Source organism: Thalassophryne amazonica, chromosome 1 (genome assembly GCF_902500255.1).
Source record: "Thalassophryne amazonica chromosome 1, fThaAma1.1, whole genome shotgun sequence".
NCBI classification, from domain to species: Eukaryota; Metazoa; Chordata; class Actinopteri; order Batrachoidiformes; family Batrachoididae; genus Thalassophryne; species Thalassophryne amazonica.
The window spans coordinates 38,183,233-38,206,290 of NC_047103.1; the positions used below are offsets into that span (position 1 = coordinate 38,183,233).

General features: G+C 40.3%; 1 protein-coding gene across 1 annotated transcript in view; it reads right to left on the minus strand.

Annotated features, from left to right (window-relative positions):
- Positions 1-1,417: 1,417 nt before the first annotated feature.
- The window catches only part of nom1 (nucleolar protein with MIF4G domain 1), a 28,526-nt gene continuing 6,885 nt past the window's right edge, over positions 1,418-23,058 (minus strand). Inside the window, exons 3-11 of the mRNA XM_034168255.1 lie at positions 19,201-19,396; positions 12,137-12,460; positions 11,859-11,969; positions 9,440-9,610; positions 6,973-7,094; positions 6,720-6,852; positions 4,076-4,207; positions 3,873-3,982; positions 1,418-2,064 (exon numbers count right to left, since the gene is read on the minus strand). Of these exons, the coding sequence (XP_034024146.1) occupies positions 1,890-2,064; positions 3,873-3,982; positions 4,076-4,207; positions 6,720-6,852; positions 6,973-7,094; positions 9,440-9,610; positions 11,859-11,969; positions 12,137-12,460; positions 19,201-19,396 (1,474 nt within the window). The 3' untranslated portion in view covers positions 1,418-1,889. The remainder of the gene's footprint in view (positions 2,065-3,872; positions 3,983-4,075; positions 4,208-6,719; positions 6,853-6,972; positions 7,095-9,439; positions 9,611-11,858; positions 11,970-12,136; positions 12,461-19,200; positions 19,397-23,058) is intronic.

The following is a 23,058-nucleotide window of genomic DNA, read 5'->3' on the forward strand; positions in this document are numbered from 1 at the left end:
TGCCAATGCCTTAGAGATGGCCAAACATCTGGGTTACCCACATCATGCTGACGTCAGTGAAAACTCTCTTGGAGACCTACGAGAACACACTAGCCTCCAGTGATTCAACATAGAACTAAATCACATTGCTGCAGTGCTTCGCTTGGCTAAATAAAATATATTTCCCTGGTCCAAACATTTTAATAGACTTTTAGGCTACATTTTTGTGTACAATGTAGTGGCAAAAGTCTGGAACCGCAAGCATTTTTCCATACCCTAATTTTCTTTTCCATAATTCTTCAGACCTGGAAGTTACTAAAATCAAATTCCATACTGCGTAGGAACCTGGCATATATTAATTTGGATGGAGGGCCACAGGCCAAAAGTCAATGTTGATGTACATACAAGTACTTGTATAATCATCTATAAAAATTTATTCTAAATTTAAAATTACTACATGTTTATTCTGATTAACACTATTTATTAATTTGCAGAGAATTTGTCAACTGCCATTGGTAGCCAAAATGAAGGGTGTATGGACCAAACATGGCCCAAGGGTCCCACATTTGGTAGCACTGGACGCTTCCTGTATGGTTCTGATCATTAATGACCATGTTATTTGAGTTCTAGAATGGAACCACAGTTAATCACAAAGTATTGAGTGACTACATAAATGTATCTTCGGAAACATTCTGTCTCTCTGAGACTGACAGACACCCGTTTCTAATTCATCATCAATCCAGCATCCTCTAAACACCCAGCAGAAAGTACACACCTGTATGGAATATTACATAAGCAAAACAAAGCTGCTTTTTCGAGTGGCCTGGTCCACCAGAGTTGACTAGATACAAAAGTGTTTGTCCCCATAATGGCTTTTTTAATGTGTCAACTTACAAGATCATAGCATTTATTCTTTTTGAATTCTTGCAGTCAGGATGGCCCATTCATTCATCTATCTATTTACTGCATTTTAGAAGCTTTTAGTAAACTCAGGGATTTTGATCTCATATGTATAATTTCAATCCTATGTTGATTTAAGGAATCCCCAAATAAGTTAGCGCTGCACCAATGTTGCACTGTCCACGGTGTACCCCGCCTTGTGCCCTACAATTGCTGGGATAGGCTCCAGCCCCCGTGACCCTTGATTGGAGTTAAGTGGGTGTAGAAAATGAATTACCGAAAAAAAAAAATTATCTTGTACAATCCTTCTGACCCAGAATAATAAATAAGTGAAAGCCCAAAATTGCAATGGTATGCATGTCATTAATGAATATACAGTATGTAAACTTCTGACCACAGAATTACAGCAGGAAAACAGCCATATAAGACATTGTGCTCTGTCTCTCTAAATGACTGCTCTCAACTGTTGCTGTACACTGCCCCCAAGAGGTTAGTCTGGGGAAAAAAAAAATAGAGAAAGTGGAAATAATTCCTGACATGAAAAAGTATGAGCATTTAATGTTGGATTTCTAACAGAATGAAAACATTTCAGCGAAAATGTATCCATCAGTGACCCTCCAGGGGGTGTGTATAGAAATACCCTAAATAAAAAAAGATTTATGGTATTTCATCCCAGATGGATAGACTGATGTATCTGTTCATTAAAATACATGCAATAATAAAGTACTGCTGTCAGTCTGAAGGTACAAATATTTTTTTGTTTCACAATAATAAACAAACAGCACACTAATATACATTTTGTAACTGGTGTATGCTTCCATGTAGTAGTTCACGGTAACATTTTAAAAACTTAAAATGAGGAAAAAATATTAGAATCAATCAAAGAGGATTTTCCTCAATTTCATATTGAGACATTTTATTTTTGCAAGTTGTCTCCCACTGCACAGTTTCAATTCATTGTTTGTACAAGTGTTGATTTCCTGGTGTATATGTGCATATGTTTGAGAGTTTTACAGTTTGAGTTTGGCCTCTTTAGCCTCCATGGCTTTGGTGGCGATCTGAGCACGTTCTGAAAGCAATGCTGCTTGCTCAGGTCCTTGAGTCTGGGAATTTTTCATAAGAAAATGGCTGATGAAAAGCTTCAAGCCTTCCCGCAGCATTCCGAGTTTGGGAATTCCTGAAATCCTGGTAGATGGGAAACAATGGACATGCATTTTAGGCATGCTAACAAGTCTGGATTCACAAGGCAAGAGAAGTCAACCAATCTGGTAAGTTAAAGAAGAGGCAGATTTTTAAAGAATATATGAAACACACACATACATATATATAGTCAACGTCATTTCATTTGACATACATGCGTTCCTTTTCAGACATGCACATTACAAAAATATTGGGGACGGGGGCAATTTATGGCTGGTAATGCACTTTAAAGAAATTAAATAATGAGATTATTTCAAACAAGGGGAGTCAACAGGTGACAAAAGCAGTATTCATTAAAGTCTTTGTCTTTGAAGAGCAAAGATGGGCAGAGGAACTCCAGTTCATCAACAAAATTGCAACAGATTACTGAAATGTTAAAAACAATGTTCCTCATAGAAAGACCACATGCTGCATGTTTCTCCCTCTACAGATCATGTTAAATTATTCAAGGAACCTGGAGGATTCAGTGTGTGAAGGGCAAGGGTGCAAGCCCCTAGCAAAGGTAATTTATGCTTCTGTGATGGCAGCATTAATGCAAGAAAGTACATAAAATTTTAGAGCAACATACGCTGCCTTCAAGATGACATCTTTTCCAGGGACTCCCCTGCATTTCTCAACAAGACAATTCAAAACCAAATTCTGCTCACATTAAAAAGGCATGGCTGCAGAAGAAGAGGTTATGAGTACTGAATTGGCATACCTGCAGTCCTGACCTGACCCCAATTGAGTATGTGCAGAAAATTTTGAAATGAAAAATGCAACAACTGTACCACTTTTGGTGTGAAGTATTCAAATGGATTTGCAAAATGTATAACTGTGTTTAAGCCTGAGCCAGTGGTGGCACTGTTTGGCTACTCTCTCTTTAGGGACTCATAGCTTCCCCATACAGAACACCATTATGCATGGAATGATAATCACAAAGAGATTGATTGTAAAGCTCGAAGTCAGAAACGGTGCCTCTTTTCAAGATGTGGCTAACAGAACTTATCTCTGTATTGCACATGGAGAAAATCTGATATGACACAATGAAAAATCTTAAGATTTACAAAATGTCTAAGACCATTTTGCTCAATTTGGTGGAGACTGAGGGCAGTAATGAGATCCACAATAGGTTACCCAACGCTCCCTTGAAAAGTTGTGTTTTAATTTACAATACTAGTGATGCAGCAGTATTTTTCATTGAGCTGAACTGTAAATGGACTGCAATTATATAGCGCTTTTCCATCTGCATCAGACACTCAAAGCGCTTTACAAATAATGCCTCACATTCACCCCAATGTGAAGGTGCTGCCATACAAGGCGCTCTGGCACACCGGGAGCAATAGGGGATTAAAGACCTTGCCCAAGGGCCCTTACTGATTTTCCAGTCAGGCAGGGATTTGAACCGAGGATCTTTTGGTCTCAGGACCAACACCTTAACCACTAAACCATCATTTAGCAGGAAGAATGGGGCAAAATAACACCTGATACGCTTTATTGATGTATCCTCAATGCCAAAACATCTTAAGTGTCATGAGAAGGAATGTTAACATTACAAAGTGGTAAATGCTGTAGTGTCTCAAACTTTTATTTGGAATGTGCTGCAGGAATGGACATGTATTGACAAATTAAATGAAGTTGACCACAAAAACCATGAAATATCTTTGGCTCATATAATCTACAATGAAACAGACATCCAAGATAATGTAAAAGTTTTTTATTTGCATTTCTACATCACCCCAAGTTTTTCTGATTTGGGGTTGTAAATATTTATATGATTTATTTGGGTCTGGATCTAGATTGACTATGCTCACCTTCCAAATATGCTGGCTAGGTCTTCAGGTTCAGTTTCTTTCAGAAGCTTGGACAGAACTTGTCGTAAGAAGCGCACTTTGTGCTTGTCAAGTTCCCCAAACTCTATTACCTACAAAGAACAAAGGAGAGACAACAAATATTCATCAGAATGCATTTCATCTTCATACACCAAATACTCAACTGTTAATAGAATAGCACTTGCTTTTAATATAGAAAGCGAGAGGCACTTCTTCTGAAGAAAGCGTGTAACCAGCTGCACCAGGTTGATGAAGGTTCTGCTGGGGAGGTTTGACAGTTCCCTGAACTTGTCCCATAGACTGAACTGTAAAGTCATCTACCAGAACAGACAGTGTAGACATGAAACACACACTTTACCAGTTTGAAAGATTTTACAAAAGGCAATCAAAATCAACAGGAACTCACTCCTCCACATGTTACTCTGTCATCTAGATGAAGTTTACATGTGAAGAACAAACATTCCCACCAGCTTTGGTTGAAGCTCTTTGATGGGGACAATGGCCATCAGTTTCTGATAAAGACCAAATTCCTTCATGGCAACAATGTAGGAAGATTGGTCCCGCTCTCGTTGTTTGCCGTCACAGTTTGAGTCACATAATGTCAGCCATGAGAGGTGTGAGATTCTCCCACAGTACTGAGGTGGTCTGCAGGTCACGTACAGTTTAACAAACTGGGTGGTCACACTCATCCAGTGGGTAATTACCTCCGCCAAGGAGGTTATGTTTTCGGTCGCGTTTGTTTGTTTGTCTGTCTGTTTGTCAGCAGGATAGCTCAAAACGTTTTGAACGGATTTTGATGAAATTTTGTGGAGTGGTTGGAAATGACAAGAGGAACAAGTGATTAAATTTTAGTGGTGATCCGGATCACGATCGGGATCCCGATGCTAACGAGTTAGCATGTCTATGGCATTTTCAATGTTAAAAGTTAGCATTAAGCAGTTGCAGCTGTCATCACGTTCCGGTGCATTTGTTTCAAATTGTAATATTTCTTAAATTTATTTTGTTTATATATTAATAATCGAATGATTATTATATACAATTTTAGAGAAAGAGGCAAAAAGAATTTTTTGTCTGTCTGTTTGTCAGCAGGATAACTCAAAAAGTTTTTAACAGATTTTGATGAAATTTTGTGGAGTGGTTGGGATTAAATTTTAGTGGTGATCTGGATCACGATCCGGAGCCAAGAATTTTTTAAAGGATTCTTCACCATTGCGGGATAGGGGGAATTTTGACATTCTAGTTTCTAACTCCACAAAAACAAGGCAGAAAGGCTTGAAAAAATTTAGGGTGTAACATAGTCAAATGTTCTATCAAACAACAAAGTTTGGTGATGACCGGATCCTGATTCCGGATCTGGTGATCGAGAAAATGCAAAAATATAGGGAAAATAGAAAATGTATCAGTGTGAGGTGACAAATAAGCTAGAGATGCACAACTAACACCAAATTGTAGCTGAATCTGTACTGATTCAGTAAGGTGTCATCAGATTTGATGTAGCATCAAATGTTATGGAGCTAGATCCAGAAGAAAACCGCCATTACTGAAAAAATCGTTTTATACAATAGCTTTTGAACTAATAAAGACATAAAAGTGATTCCAAGTTCTAGTGGTGTGTTTTCATGGTCAAGAATGTCAAATATACAGGAAAGAAAAGTGTATGTATCATAGTTTTGGTTGTAACACTGAATTGTTGAATAGATCACTGTGCCAAGGAGGGAATCTCTTTAGGGTCAGTGACCCTATGGCCTTGGTGGAGGTTTGCACTCTGAGTGCTTCTAGTTCAATATTAAATTGCTCCTCATTGTAAGGTTTGTCTTCAAGACATACACCAGAACACTGCCTGTGATCCACGAAGTGAGAGCTTGTCATTTCATTGTGTCAAAACCCGTTACAGACAATGACTCTTTCCTGAATCACATCTACGAACATGAATCAAGACGTACGTGTGTAGAGATTAACAGATCTTTCTGGTGTCATAATTCATAGATACGAAATAAAAGAGGCTCCCAAAAATAAACATTGATATTTTGTACAAAGAGACAGGACTGATCAAATAACTTTCACTCTCCTTTGTGTTGTTTGACAGTACGTTTATGTCAGCAGGACTAAAATTACTAATTGGGAAACTTATTTGATGCTTTATATATAAACATAAATAGATACTGCCAATGTTACTAGTGCTAGGCCATGTTTTTTTATGTTGTAGACGTCACCCAACTTTGTAAGTAACTGTTGTGACTACCTTTGACCTTTAAAAATGGAATTGTTTTTGGTGAACGAGCACATGGTTTCACCACAACATTAATTCATTAATTTTCTATACCCTTTTATTCCAATTAAGGGTCACTGGGATGTGAACCAACAAAAAAAGTGAGCTATGTATCACGATGAAGGGAAAAAACCCAAACAAACAACTGTAATAATAATAAATACTTTATGGTTCCGACTGAAGGTTCAGGAGCAGCTTAACTTTGCGAGTGTGCCTTTAGGAAAAAAAACCACATGCTTCAAAGAATTTTTTTTTTTTTTAATGGAAGTCAAGTTACAATCATAATGTCTGTATTTTAAGTTTTTTTTTTTTTTTTTGAGAAATGCTGCTTCAATTAGAGAAGGTTCTTAAGCTGGATTTTATGATCATCTTAAGGGAAATATTTCTTGTTGCACTTCTGATGACAGTCCATCATACTTTTAAAAATAATGAAAACCTGATCAATAAGATGCAGCTAATGTACATACATGGTTTGTTTCACAGCAAAGTTATCTGGGACTGATTGTACATGTATGTAGTTAATTCACATTTGAAGATACAATATTTTCCAGGTGCACTACCTGAAAGCGTCGGTCGTGGGAACAGAATTTTTCTCCCAGTACAGCATAGAAGGGATTGAAGGTTTTCTCCTGCAGACAACAGTCCATTAGAACATGGACAATCTCTCTTTCCTGTTTGTCCTTCAGTCCCATCCTTCACAAAGAACAAAACATTTTTAAAGTATGAATGAAACAAAGCACTTTAATGAACATTGTATTTTTCTGAAAACAAATGCAGAAAAGGACAGAGAGGTGGGCATAGAGCGTAACAAACCTCAGGAGTTTCTCAAATGCATCCAGGTAATCCTCGCTGGTCATGAGCACACAAAAGATATTTCTTCTTACATCAGTGTTCATCCTCTGTTTCCTTGCCAGCTCTAATACTTTGGCACTAAACTGAAGCAGAGAGGTTTTGCTCATGAGCAAGACCAAATGGAAAATAAAGTGCTTTTTAAAAAGTTTAAAGTTAAAAAATACATAAAAAAATAAAGTCCTGACATTACTGGCTAATACAAGCCTTCATCAAATGCTGATACACGAGCATACCTATAAAATATTCTCTATTCATTGCTGGTTGAGCTTGCATGAGATGAATATATGAGCGCTGGACAGCAGGCACCCGATGCACCACATTCTTTATCCATCTGTGTATACATAACTGCCTTGACAAGCCCCATCTCAAATGCCTTGAATCATGATCATTGAGATTATGCTAATGTTATAAACCTACCAAGATATTTTATTTTTGAGCAGGCTGCAATTATCAACATTTTTACAGAGTGCGGACCAATAGGGGTGTGTGGGTGGGGTTGTCCCCTGCCTCTTGGAGAAAAGTTTGATGCATTTTGACAGCAATCGTGCATTCTAAGTCTTTATATCACAATTTCTTTCTGCTGCAAAATACACAACCACTTGATTACACAGTGTCACTTTTTGAAAATATTCATTTATTTCATTATAAAACTGGGGTTCCATCAAAACAAAGTTTTTATTTCTTTAACCCTCAAGCAATCAAGTTATTTTAGCAACTAATATGACTGAGTGGGGTTATTTATGACCCCACTGACTTTATATTGGAATACATCTACATAAATGATTGTTTTAGGGTTCTTCATATTTATTTCACTCTCTAATATATTTGCCCATCATCCTTTTCATTCTCCATCCTTGGCCATCATCAGTCTCAATGCTGCAGTGCAACTGTAAATCTTGCTATTCTAGGTCTGTTGGCCATGCTTCCTTGCAAAACAATAAAAAGAATAGAGTTGGCAAATTACAACACCATCTGTAGCCATAATGCCAAAAATCACAGATCTTCCTGGGGTTATAAGTGACGCCGCACAATTTTGGATTATACTCGGCACACAGATTGGTCGATCCTTGCAAAACTCTATGAACAAATGCAGGACAAACAGATTCACAAATTCATGGTAGGAAACTTTTTTCCAATTAAAACTAGAAAAACGGTGCACAAAACTATATAACTGGGGTCATAAATTACCCCACTCGCTCGCTTCAATTCAATGTATTTAATTTATATAGTGCCAAATCACAACAAAGCTGCCTCAAGGTACTTCACACAAGGTCTAACCTTACCAACCCCTAGAGCAAGCACACAGGTGACAGTGGTAAGGGAAAAACTCCCTCTGATGATTTGAGGAAGAAACCTCAAGCAAGCAGACTCAAAGGGGTGACCCTCTGCTTGGGCCATGCTACCGACACAACTGACAATACAAATATACAGGAAAGTTTGGGGGTCCATGCTGGTGTCCAGGACAGGAGGCTGGCTGGGGAGGGGATGGGGTGGATTCACAGATCTTGTATATTTCATGACCACTGCAGAAGAAGACCCCCACTTCCACTTCTGAATGGAGCCGCACCTTAAAGAGAGCAAAAAAAAAAAGCAAAAAAAAAAAAAAGCAAAAAAAAAAAACAATCAGGCGGCAGAAAGTCTACAAATAAGGTATAATTTGTCAGCATGTCTCGCCTGAGGGTTAACAGGACTGCTAACACACAAGTGTGATATCACTGAAGGCTTCCAAACTGACTTTCTCAGATTTGCTTCATACTTTAAAATGATGTCATTCTTACCAATAAATAGTGTTTAAAATTTTACCACTGTATCTTTGTTAGTTTTTCAGATATTGGGACTTGAATTGGAGGAAGAGTGTGTGTGTGTGTGTGTTTGTGAGACTCAGATCTTTACTGTAAACTACAGCACACATTTGTACAGTAAGTTCAGAATCACACCGCCCAAAAGCAAGTCTCAAAAACAAAGAGATATAGTGCTAAAATTAACCACTCTCTATCAGCATTCATGACATTAATTTCTGAAAGTATGAAACAAATATGAGATGTTCAGTCAGGAACATTTTCTGAAATCTGGTGATCTGAGGTAGACTGACCCATAACAATGTTTCGCTGATAAAACCTCAAAGTTTAATTTTTTTCCGTAAGACCAAAGTTTATCTTATTAATAAAATCTATAGCCACAAATTATCAGATATAATTGCATGAATAATCTTAACTTCTTCTGTGCTAAATTTTATAATGAAAAAGTTTAACTCACTGACCTGCTCATATTTTATAAGTCTACGCACTGCTTAGGTCAGAAGGAATGGAGCATGTTCATTAGAGTTGTGGATTTCTGTCCAATAGTAGTAACAGTATCAACAAATTACATTTCCATGCAGAGGTACAAAGCTGCACTACTGTGGTATTCTGTGCTTTCTGTACTCTACCTGTCCTTGACCATCAATCTGCTTTGAAGATGTATTTCCTTGGTCATTGATCATGGGTGCACCACTCCACGAAGAACCTACAATCCACCAGCGACCCACATCTTCTGCTGCCAGGAGATTTTGCAGGGAGACTCTTAGTTTCACGTCAGTGCCGCCTGCACTGCGGTGGATCTGAGTTTCACAAGAAATTACTTTTAAAATTATTTGTAATCAGTTACTCTTGAGGTGAGTAGTACATCAAACATTACTCAGAGTCTGTTAAGGATGGAATCCTGCTGCATAAAATCACAGGATTACTACCAGTACCGGGGCAATTTCGTTGGTGAGGAGTTAGTAAACGGCATGACCAGAGGGAGTTCATTGATGCGTGCGGTTTGGCTGAACTACAAGCAATAAATAAAAAGCTAGAGATTTTATTAAAAATTTATTGGAATAAAAAAATTCCAAAATTAGGAGCTGCGGGAGGTGTGTGTGGATCGGGAGGTCTGGGTGGCTTTGCCCCTGCGACCCGACTCCAGATAAAGCGGAAGAAAATGGATGGATGGATGTAAAAGTTTATTTTTCCCCATCTAAGTTCTGTAGTACAACCAAAGGTAGTTCACTGATGTGTCATGCAAGTTTGGTGGCACTACAGATATAAATAAAACGTTATTTGGATGTTTTTTCAAATCTATTGAAAAAAATATTGCTGAAATTATATAATAGTATCTTTATCCAACCCCAGTGCTGTAGTACAACCAGAGGGAGTTTCTTGTGTGATGTGAGTTTGGTGACACTACAAACAATAAATGTGACATTGAGTTTTTAATCAAAGCATTTCCTATCACCGTGGTAATTTGTTGACGGCCCCTGAGCTGCGGTCTCACAGCCACCTCCATGTCAAGATCAATATAATTCATAAAAAAATGGAGGACGTTTCATTTGGGGGGTGGGGGGAGCAGTTTTGATCGGTTGTAGTTTGTTGTCTGTATTACGACGCTTGAAAAGAGATATCATTTGATTTAAAATGGCGATTCACTTTGAAGTTACTGATTCCAGAATCTCTGAATATCTTTCCAACTTGGAAAGAGAGCTGTGCACCATTAGGAGGAAGGATGTTTAATCAGTGACTACGTTTACATGCAGCCAATAACCCTTTCATAACTGGAATATTAGCAATAACCCGGTTGCACACAACCACGTAAACACCCGCAAAAACCCGAATATGCTCATATTCCGGTTTTTAAAAACCTGAATATGACCCCTGGGTTACTCCTTTTCTAACCCGAATATCAGGTCATATAAATGCGAATATCCCCATAGAAAGGAACATTATTTTGTGTTCTGCGCATGTCCTATCCGCAAGGAATCTTGGTATTTTGAGTACGGCAACTACTTGTATGCGGCGCGCGCAACCCACCGGACACCACAGAAGCAGAAGTAAACAAGCATGGCGAAATCAAGACGCGGCAGCACAGAACCACACTTTTGGAGCAAGGAGGAAACCGAGTACTTCGTTAGTATCGTGAAAGACATGAATATAATGTCTTTTATTGACGGTAGAAAGTATCGAGATGGAGACATTTACAAGAAGGTGGCTGAAAAGTTACACGAAGCAGGATTTGCACGAACGCCAAACCAAATCAAGCACCGGTGGAAGACGTGCGTCACTGTTTAGAAGGGGATATTTCCAAATGATACCAATGACCATGTATACAGGAGTAACTCTGTCTGCTTAAGCATGTAAACATGTTATTCCTAATGATTCAGAAACCAGAATATTGACCTTATCCCGAATATTAACGGCATGTAAACGTAGCCAGTCAGTCCCACAACAACACACGGAGGATGTTACTTTTTTTTCTCCTTTACACGAGGGACCGTAACTTAACTTTACAAACTGGCGAAGCAGGAGAATTAATGTTCCAGTCCACACCAGAGAACCCTCACGTGCGCTGCCCCGTGAAAAAAAAAAAGCATATGAATTATGAACAAATAAAGACTGTCTGGTGTGAAACAGGACGATTCTCATCTCTTGCCCACAACAAGAGTCCCAGTTAGCGACTTTAATCAGCAGAAAGATGAGTCACAATTGACATCTTTAAATGGGTTTGACGAACGTTGATGAATAAATTGCAGATCTGCTGTTTATGAATCAGAAGCAGCAGGTCGACAATTAATGTACAGAAATTATAACTTTCCCGCTACACACCTTCAAAAACAACGTAACAGCCCAACTGCAGCGTAATGTTTTCAGGCAGCAGCGCAACGGACATTACTCGGTTGTAATGCTAGCAAGATCTATGAGTCAGATAAATACAAACTGCCAACATTTTCAGAGGCTTATTTTATGACATTTAATTTGTGATTTACAAGTTGAATGCAACACAAATGATATGCTTACAAAACAACAGAACAGAAAATTAAAAATACTGCCTACCAGAGTCCTGTGCAACTTCCTTAGTCTCTCCACAGGCTCTGGATCATAACCAGGGATCTTGCGCATATCATTGTTCTTCAAAGCCAGCATGGTTTCCAACATAAAACGAACCTGAGGATGAGTTTCAAAATATTGGACAAACTTCCAAAACTTTAAACATTTGAAGAGATACATCACCCAATGCTGTATTTAACATTCGATATAGACTTTGTCTTAACTATAAAGGTTACTTATTTAAGTTAAATTATTTGTGTTTACTTTAGCTGCTAGTACTTTACCCTGGTTTGGTCCTGAAACTTTGAACCCAGTTCACTGGCTTTACGTTGAGCTTCAGTGATGAGCTCCTTCAGAGCCAGAGCATCATCCTTCCTTAGAGTAAACCCGATATTCCTCAGCACAAACAAGACCAGTTCAATGTCCTTCTCGGTAAAGACTCCGACAAAAAGTTTTAGTATGTCGAAGATGAGGCAGGAATGCACCACTTGGAAGTTATAGAGGTGAGCAACAATGGCAATAAGGTTGTCACACTCTTTGCCTTCCCCAGGGTTGTTGTACACCTCAACAAACCTTCGCACGACTGTCTCCAGAAACTGAGCTCCAACCTGCAAAATTATTAAAGGAGAATAATTTAGACATAAGATTCATGTTGATATTGGATGATCTGATTAATGATGAACATCCATTCAATATATAAAATGTCACACTGGTTGTAAATACATAAATATGCCAGAAAGTGACCATGCTTAATTACATTTGTTAAAACTTATACATGTTAAAAGTTTAACAAAACAAGAAATCAGTGACCAAGCTCAAATCAAAATCAAATCAATTTTATTTATATAGTGCCAAATCACAAAAACAGTTGCCCCAAGGCGCTTTATATTGTAAGGCAAAGCCATACAATAATTACAGAAAAACCCCAACGGTCAAAACGACCCCCCTGTGAGCAAGCACTTGGCGAGAGTGGGAAGGAAAACCTCCCTTTTAACAGGAAGAAACCTCCAGCAGAACCAGGCTCAGGGAGGGGCAGTCTTCTGCTGGGACTGGTTGGGGCTGAGGGAGAGAACCAGTAAAAAAGACATGCTGTGGAGGGCAGCAGAGATCAATCACTAATGATTAAATGCAGAGTGGTGCATACAGAGCAAAAAGAGAAAGAAACACTCAGTGCATCATGGGAACCCCCCCAGCAGTCTAAGTCTATAGCAGCATAACTAAGGGATGGTTCAGGGTCACCTGATCCAGCCCCAACTATAAGCTTTAGCAAAAAGGAAGGTTTTAAGCCTAATCTTAAAAGTGCAAAAAAGCAGTCCTACATATTTGCTTAATATGTGCATTGAAGGACATATCCTGATCAAAAATGTCTCCAAGATTTCTCACAGTATTACTAGAGGTCAGGGTAATGCCATCCAGAGTAAGGATCTGGTTAGATACCATGTTTCTAAGATTTATGGGGCCAAGTACAATAACTTCAGTTTTATCTGAGTTTAAAAGCAGGAAATTAGAGGTCATCCATGTCTTTATGTCTGTAAGACAATCCTGTAGTTTAGCTAATTGGTGTGTGTCCTCTGGCTTCATGGATAGATAAAGCTGGGTATCATCTGTGTAACAATGAAAATTTAAGCAATGCTGTCTAATAATACTGCCTAAGGGAAGCATGTATAAAGTGAATAAACTTGGTCCTAGCACAGAACCATGTGGAACTCCATAATTAACCTTAGTCTGTGAAGAAGATTCCCCATTTAAATGAACAAATTGTAATCTATTAGATAAATATGATTCAAACCACCGCAGCGCAATGCCTTTAATACCTATGGCATGCTCTAATCTCTGTAATAAAATTTTATGGTCAACAGTATCAAAAGCAGCACTGAGGTCTAACAGAACAAGCACAGAGATGAGTCCACTGTCTGAGGCCAAAAGAAGATCATTTGTAACCTTCACTAATACTGTTTCTGTACTATGATGAATTCTAAAACCTGACTGAAACTCTTCAAATAGACAATTCCTCTGCAGATGATCAGTTAGCTGTTTTACAACTACCCTTTCAAGAATTTCTGAGAGAAAAGGAAGGTTGGAGATTGGCCTATAATTAGCTAAGATAGCTGGGTCAAGTGATGGCTTTTTAAGTAATGGTTTAATTACTGCCACCTTAAAAGCCTGTGGTACATAGCCAACTAATAAAGATAGATGGATCATATTTAAGATTGAAGCATTAATTAATGGTAGGGCTTCCTTGAGCAGCCTGGTAGGAATGGGGTCTAATAGACATGTTGATTGTTTGGAGGAAGTAACTAATGAAAATAACTCAGACAGAACAATCAGAGAGAAAGAGTCTAACCAAATACCGGCATCACTGAAAGCAGCCAAAGATAACGATATGTCTTTGGGATGGTTATGAGTAATTTTTTCTCTAATAGTTAAAATTTTATTTGCAAAGAAAGTAATGAAGTCATTACTAGTTAAAGTTAAAAGAATACTCGGCTCAATAGAGCTCTGACTCTTTGTCAGCCTGGCTACAGTGCTGAAAAGAAACCTGGGGTTGTTCTTATTTTCTTCAATAAGTGATGAGTAGTAAGCTGTCCTAGCTTTACGGAGGTTTTTTTTTTTTTATAAAGCAACAGACTCTTTTTCCAGGCTAAGTGAAGATCTTCTAAATTAGTGAGATGCCATTTCCTCTCCAACTTACGGGTTATCTGCTTTAAGCTGCGAGTTTGTGAGTTATACCACGGAGTCAGGCATTTCTGATTTAAGGCTCTCTTTTTCAGAGGAACTACAACATCCAAAGTTGTCCTCAATGAGGATGTAAACCTACTGACGAGATAATCTATCTCACTCACAGAGTTTAGGTAGCTACTCTGCCCTGTGTTGGTATATGGCTTTGGAGAACATAAAGAAGGAATCATATCCTTAAACCTAGTTACAGCGCTTTCTGAAAGACTTCTACTGTAATGAAACTTATTCCCCACTGTTGGGTAGTCCATCAGAGTAAATGTAAATGTTATTAAGAAATGATCAGACAGAAGGGGGTTTTCAGGGAATACTGTTAAGTCTTCAGGGAGTCGTCACAAAATGATACTCCCTGCTCTGCCAGATGAGTTGTTTTACATCTATTATACAATGGTGGTCATGAATCATTTCTGATTAAATAACTTGTGTAAACAGGTCAGCCTCCGTACTGAAAAGCCGAACAGGTGTGCTCATACACATAACTGACAAATGTGATGTGCAAAAAAAAAAACAACCCAATGATCTCCCTTTGACGGCGTTAGACTGGAATTAACTTTCTTCATACACATCTTCAGATGGTGTGTTACCACTGTGTGAAGCTTCAATGAAATCTACCACCCAATTTTGCTTATGATAATAATAATTCCATCCATTCATCCATCCATCCATTTTCTTCCGCTTTATCCGGAGACAGGTCGCGGGGGAAGCAGCTCAAGCAAAGCTGCCCAGACCTTCCGATCCACACACACCTCTCCCATCTCCTCCGGGGGAACCCCAAGGCGTTCCCAAGCCAGCCGAGCGACGTAGTCCCTCCAGCGTGTCCTGGGTCTTCCCCGGGGCCTCCTCCCGATGGGACATGCCCGGAACACCTCTCCAGCAAGGCGTCCAGGGGGCATCCGGAAAAGATGCCCGAGCCACCTCAACTGGCTCCTTTCGACGTGGAGGAGCAGCGGCTCGACTCCGAGCTCCTCCCGAGTGACAGAGCTCCTCACCCTATCTCTAAGGGAGCGCCCAGCCACCCTGCGGAGGAAACTCATCTCGGCCTCTTGTACTCGCGATCTCGTTCTTTCGGTCATGAGCCAAATCTCATGACCATAGGTGAGGATCGGAACATAGATCGATCGGTAAATCGAGAGCTTTGCCCCCCTACTCAGCTCTCTCTTCACCACGACGGTCCAATACAGCGACCGCATCACTGCACCGATCCGTCTGTCGATCTCACGCTCCATCCGTCCCTCACTCGTGAACATGACCCCGAGATACTTAAACTCCTCCACTTGAGGCAAGGACACTCCACCGACCTGAAGAGGGCAAACCACCTTTTTCCGGTCAAGAACCATGGCCTCGGATTTGAAGGTGCTGATTTTCATCCCGGACGCTTTACACTCAGCTGCAAACCGCCCCAGTGCACGCTGAAGGTCCTGATTTGACGAAGCCAACAGAACCACATCATCCGCAAACAGCAGAGATGAGATTCTGTGGTTCCCAAACAAGACCCCCTCTACACCATGGCTGCGCCTAGAATTTCTGTCCATAAAGATAATGAACAGAACCGGTAACAAAGGGCAGCCCTGGCGGAGGCCAATGTGCACTGGAAACAGGTTTGACTTACTACCGGCAATGCGAACCAAGCTCCTGCTGCGGTCGTACAGGGACCGGATAGCCCTTAGCAAAGGGCTATGGCCCCGGACCCCGTACTCCCGGAGCACCCCCCACAGGGTGCCCAGAGGGACACGGTCAAATGCCTTCTCCAGATCCACAAAGCACATGTGGACTGGTTGGGCGAACTCCCATGAGCACCCTTTACTTCCGGTTTCCACCACAGGGTTCAGGGATTGCCGCCGCGACAGGCACCAGAGACCTTGTGACCACAGCTACGAGCGGCCGCATCGACAACGGAGGTGGAGAACATGGTCCACTCGGACTCCATGTCTCCAACCTCCCCCGGGATCTGGGAGAATCTCTCTCGGAGGTGGGAGTTGAAGACCTCGCTGACAGAGGGTTCCTCCAGTCGTTCCCAGCAGAACCTCACGATACGTTTGGGCCTGCCAGGTCTGACCGGCTTCCTCCGCTCCCAGCGGATCCAACTCACCACCAGGTGGTGATCGGTCGACAGCTCAGCCCCTCTCTTCACTCGAGTGTCCGAGACACGTGGCCGAAGGTCAGATGATAGGACTACAAAGTCGATCATCGACCTCCGGCTCAGGGTGTCCTGGTGCCACGTGCACTTATGGACACACTTGTGCTCGAACATGGTGTTCGTGATGGACAAACTGTGACTAGCACAGAAGTCCAACAACTGAACACCACTCGGGTTCAGATCGGGGAGGCCGTTCTTCCCGATCACCCCCCTCCAGGTCTCACTGTCGCCGCCCACATGGACCTTGAAATCCCCCAGGAGAACAATGGTGTCCCCAGTAGGAGCGCTATCTCGTACCCCTCCCAGGGACTCCAAGAAGGTCGGGTACTCTGCACTGCCGCTCGGCCCGTAGGCCGAGACAACAGTGAGAGACCTATCCCCGACCCGAAGGCGTAGGGACGCAACCCTCTCATTCACCGGAGTGAACTCCAACACATGGCAACTGAGCTGGGGAGCAATAAGCAATGCAACCCCAGCTTCCAGCCCCTCTCCAGGAGTTGGGTACCAGAGCCCAAGCTGTGCGTGGAGGTGAGCCCGACTATCTCTAGTCGGTATCTCTCAACCTCCCGCACAAGGTCAGACTCCCCCCCCCCCCCCAGTGAGGTGACATTCCACGTCCCAACAGCCAAGGGCTGTGAGTGACCGGGCCGCCGGGCCACAGACTAGACCTCTTCAAATTAGACCTTTTTTATAAAACTTAAGCAAACTGATATTATTCCCATTCTCCAAGGTCTAAATTAACTAAATATACCAGTTACTTTGATCTTGGACCTTGGCTATGCCTGCCTCAAGAGCCATGTACTTTTTTCAAAAACGCTGCAAAATTCGGGATATTATGTCCTTGTTTTCTTTGTAGCTTCCCAGAGGTTAATGCTATAGCATTGAAAGTGGTACCAAATGAAAGCTAATAAAATTGTCCTGCATATGGTGTCAAACACATGAACACCTGTGTAAATTTTAACTAATTTTAATGCACAAACATACATATTTTTGATGCTTGGAAAGGATGACATCATATGATACATAACTTTATGTCAAAAATGTTACTCTATAGTCTATATAGCTTTAGTAAAGCTGTATGGACTATAGAACTATAGACTATAGAGCTCATGAAAAATGAGAGCAAAAACAAAAGTGTTGGATTTATATTTTTGTTCAGTGTATAATTGTTTCCTGGAGGTTAATGCAAAATATTAAAATGCATGTTTTGTTTTAATAGCAGTGCTAATATATTCAGTTTCATTTGGCTCATTGTAACTGAATATTTTACTCATTACTTCCAGTGAAATTTATGATTTTGTTTACTTGGTGATAATTTGGCTTTTTACTTGTCAAACTTGTCATGTGACGTTCACTGAGTTTGACGCAGCATACAGCTTTAGTAAAGCTGTATAGACTATAGAGTAACATTTTTGAGATAAAGTTATGTATCATATGATGTCATCCTTTCCAAGCATCAAAAATATGCATGTTTGTGCATTAAAATTTGTTAAAATTTACACAGGTGTTCATGTGTTTGACACCATATGCAAGACAATTTTATTAGCTTGCATTTGGTACCACTTTCAATGCTATAGCATTAACCTCTGGGAAGCTACAAAGAAAAGAAGGACATAATATCCCGAATTTTGCAGCGTTTTTGAAAAAACTGCATGGCTCTTGAGGCAGGCATAGCCAAGGTCCAAGATCAAAGTAACTGGTATATTTAGTTAAGTTAGACCTTGGAGAATGGGAATAATATCAGTTTGCATAAGTTTGATGAAAAAGGTCTAATTTGAAGAGGTCTAGCCACCCACCCTCGACCGCCACACAGTCCTCTCTGCACCCGACCCCCATGGCCCCCTCTGCAGGTGGTGAACCCACAGGAGGGCGGGCCCACGTCGCTCTTTCGGGCTGAGCCCGGCCGTGCCCCATGGGCTAAGGCGCGAGCCCCAACCCCAGGCCTGGCTCCAGGGTGGGGCCCGGCTCCGCCATACCGGGCGACGTCTCAGTCCTTGATTTTTTACTGGTCATGGTAGCTTCTGAACTGCCCTTAGTCTGACCCGTCACCTAGGACCTGTTTGCCTTGGGAGACCCTACAAGGTGCCCAAAGCCCCCGACAACATAGCTCCGAGGATCATCTGGGTACGCAAACTCCCCCACCACGATAAGGTGGCAGCTAGAGGGGGAGTGATAATAATAATAAAAAATATTAATAATTAAAAAAAAAACTTGTGGACAGACAGGGCGATTCCCATAAGATGCCCTTGAGCAAGTCCTAAAACCCTAAATTGCTCCCAGTGTGCAGTTGGTCACCTTTCACCGCAGGATGCTGGCATCACTGTGTGTGTGTGTGTGTGTGTGTGTGTGAGTGAGAGAGAACGGGTGAACATGATGCATCTTTCTAAAGTGTGAAGAGGATCCGCACCATATGGAAAAGTGCTATGTAAATGCAGTCCATTTACAGTTTCTTTGAAGTAAACACTCTGTATTTACCTCCAATCCTACAGCATGATGGAGGATGCTCACAAGTAGAACATGCTCCATCAGTAACCTATCAGGCATCAGGTTCGGGGTGATGCAGGCTGCTAACAGTACTTCGGTGAGTGCATCGTTCATGTCCTTTCTGCTGCAGCTCATGTACAGCTCCTCCAGCTGACTGCTTATCCATGCCATGTTGGGTTCACTCAACCTTTAAAAACAAACAAACAAAAGGATCAGTGCATCGCAACTTATCAAAATATCATAGAACGGGGTAAACAACAACTAATAGAGTGCTATTACACTATTTAGTAATCAATCCACCAGGTGTTTAAATGTTAAGTACGTACTTTAACATTTAAAGTAGGAGTCGACTGATTATCAGTCTGGCTGATTATCAGCGCCAATATTCAGCATTTTTGCAGATATTGGTATCGGCCATTTATACAGCCAATATGCTGATACGACAGTTTATTTTTGCAGCGCTGGATGTAGCGACTCAGTGGTTGCCAAGTTCCGCCTTCACGCACTGTGAAGCTGAAAGCAGCGCTGCTCTTCGTCTGAGTAAAAGAAAATAACTTCATCAAAATCCTTCATAAAATAATCCACAGCTCCTCCTGTGTCCGTAGCTGCGATTACATTCAGAAATTAATGGTTTATTTTACAGATTAAAGGCTTTGTGCTTCGAAAAAGCTCTGTATTTATTCAGACAAGAAAATACTAAACAGCAGAGATGCCGTCTGAACCAAGGAGAGAGGAGGGGTAAGAGTAAGGGGTACTGAGGAGGGGGAAGAGTGAGAGACGGGGGGGGGGGGGGGGTCACTCTGTCACATGAAAACAAAAGTTACAGATTTCATGTAACATTAATAAACCATACAAGCTGTTCACCGTTTACAAATGATCATAGTACACACTACCAAACTTATTTATCTTCTGTGCTCTAATTAATAAGTCAGTGGGAATGAATTATACGCTGTGTGATTGCAATAGTGTTTTGAGCGCTAAATATTTTTATCCCCGCTGGCCAAAGACCCGAAGCAGGATTACGTTGTGGCGATTTCCGTCCGTCTCTGTCAAAAAGGGTATAAGCGTTCGGAAATCAACTCCTCTCACACGTTGAGGGGGAATTTATAGGTTGGTAATATGCATATTATCGCATCATTCCAGTTGAGTTATGGCTCTTGATTAACAAATCTAGACTGTCAGTTTTATCCTTGGGTGCCTACATTCTGAAATCAACTCCTCTCACATTTTTAAGAGGAATTTCATGAAACTTGGTACAAGTCCTTGCTATAGTTTGTTAATAAGCATCAGAGGTAGGTGTGGACACTTTCATGCTCAAACCTTGAAAGTTAGGTCCTTTCAGGACATGCAGCTTTTTTCTTTCTTTCAGCTGCCCTCGTTTGGAGTTTCAACAAAAGAAAACATTCATCTCAACTTCACACACATTCTTTGTCAAACTCTCGTGGACTTTTGCCACAAGACAGCGTGTCATTATATTGGTTTGTTTCTTTTGTATTATCCCGTTTTGCTCAGATGAAATGTGTTTATATGCACACCTGTGTGACACTCTGCCTGTAATAATATGCAAGCAACAGCACACAAACATGTTTGAACTACTGTCTGCAGCCTGTTCTCAACAACAACAAAAAACCCCACAAAAACAAACCCATTGCAGTAAATCCATACAGTGTGAGGCTCTCTGCAATCCTACCACAAGTTTCACTCTGTGTTCAGTGAACAAAGAATTTGTAGACATCTCTCAGAATTTTTAAAATGTATGCAGAATGATTAGCAATGATGAGTAATACCTATAGAGTTACATATATGAAAGCTCGAGGGAAGAGTCAAGCCTGGCCGTGTGCCGCCAAGGAGCATGTGCAGCCATTTCAGCAGAGGGCAGAAAGCAGTATTTACCGCACAGATCAATGCTACCAGTGATACTGTGTGATTGTGCTGCTGTCGTGTTTTCAGACAGATTTTACTTGGATATGGACTTTTACTTGGACGGATTTTACTTGAATTGGATTATGCATTCACACTCTTTAATCCCACGTCGACTCCAGAGTGTGCTTAAAACTTCATGTTAGGATCTTGGGACAACGACACCATGAGAATTTATCCGTGGATTTATTTGAATTGCATGATGCACGGTGGAGTGTGTGTCCACCTCAGCGTTATGCCCGGGTGCTATGATTCCAAAGCCTTGCTATTTCTGCCAGGAAGGTAAGACTTTGAACTCTTTATTCTAATTTAATTAATAACATCTTAATTAAAAAGCGGACCAAAATTAGGTAGGTATGGCATTTACGGTCGGTCTGTGTGAGCCCATTGTTTTTTGTTTTTTATTTATACATCAAATACAAACAAAACAGGTACTGTACAAAATCTTGAAATATCTGCACACATAAAATTAAAAAGTAAAAGAACATAAATATACAATATAATAACATTGTATATTATTTACATATAATAAAAAAGAAAAGAAAATATAGGGCAACCGAACATTTACAGATCAAATTTGTCGAATAAAGAAACTAGTTTTGAAGCAATATTGGATTAATCAATGATAAAGAGTTATAATAAAGTTTTAATTCATTTCTTCAATGAGTAATGTTAGGTTTTGTCTTGAAAAAATTACATTTATGTATGTAGTTGGTTAAATTTTGTTCACTCAACATGCATGCTGCACATATGGGTATCCTTTTTGCCATCTTTCGTAGTGGCGGCCACACCCCCATGTAGGCACGGCAGTGTTACATTAGCGGTATAAGGAGTGCGCACTCTAGGTTTCATACAGTAGTGTTCAGAATAATAGTAGTGCTATGTGACTAAAAAGATTAATCCAGGTTTTGAGTATATTTCTTATTGTTACATGGGAAACAAGGTACCAGTAGATTCTCACAAATCCAACAAGACCAAGCATTCATGATATGCACACTCTTAAGCAGGGATGGGTATTGATAAGATTTTATGGGTATCGATGCCATTATCGATTCTGCTTATCAATCCGATTCCTTATCGATTCCCTTATCGATACCTCTTGTGAATTTTGTACTAAAAGTAGGTTTTACAGGTTTTCTATGTATTTCATTGAGTCTTAAAGTAAATAAATATGAAATTGGTCACTGTATCCTTGATCTCTGGACATAAATAAAAATAAACACAGTGTTTCGCTCTGAAGTTATTAATTCTGACTGGATTCTATTGTTCTAACTGGACTCGGCAGAGAGCCACGCAGCATTTGGAGCTGTGTGAACAGAATGGAGGACGATTCTCGTTTCTTTCTTGCAACAAGACAGGAGTCCCAGTTAGTGACTTTAATCCGCACAAAAGTGACTCACGATTTCACATATTCAGGGATGAAAGTGGTGAAAAACAAAAAAAGCTGAAACCCAAAATTACCCCCCAACACCACGTGTACAAAATGTTTGAATTCTAGAAGCTCTGAAATGCAATCTGGGACTATTCCAGACAATAAACTGAAGTGAGTGCAGCATCCATTTAGGTGAGAAAAAAACCCAACTTTCCTTATTCAGATTCATTCCAGTAGTATTCTGCTCTTACTAGGATGCAGCAGTTTCTAGTTTGGCAGATAGTTCTGGAGGAAATCACTGAAGAAATTAACACATCAAAAATATGGTTTGACCGAAACAAACTGTCATTAAACTTAAATAAGACAGGGATGAAATGGAGGTGTAAGAATCACTAGGTGTTGACAGGAAACACTTATTTATTTCTTTATGTATGTATGTATTTATTTATTTATGTATGTTCATTGTTAGTTGGTTTTATATTTTCTGTTGTGTTTTTATTCAGGTTCTTTGTGTCTCTTTCTCTAAAATTGTATATAATCATTAGATTAGTTATTAT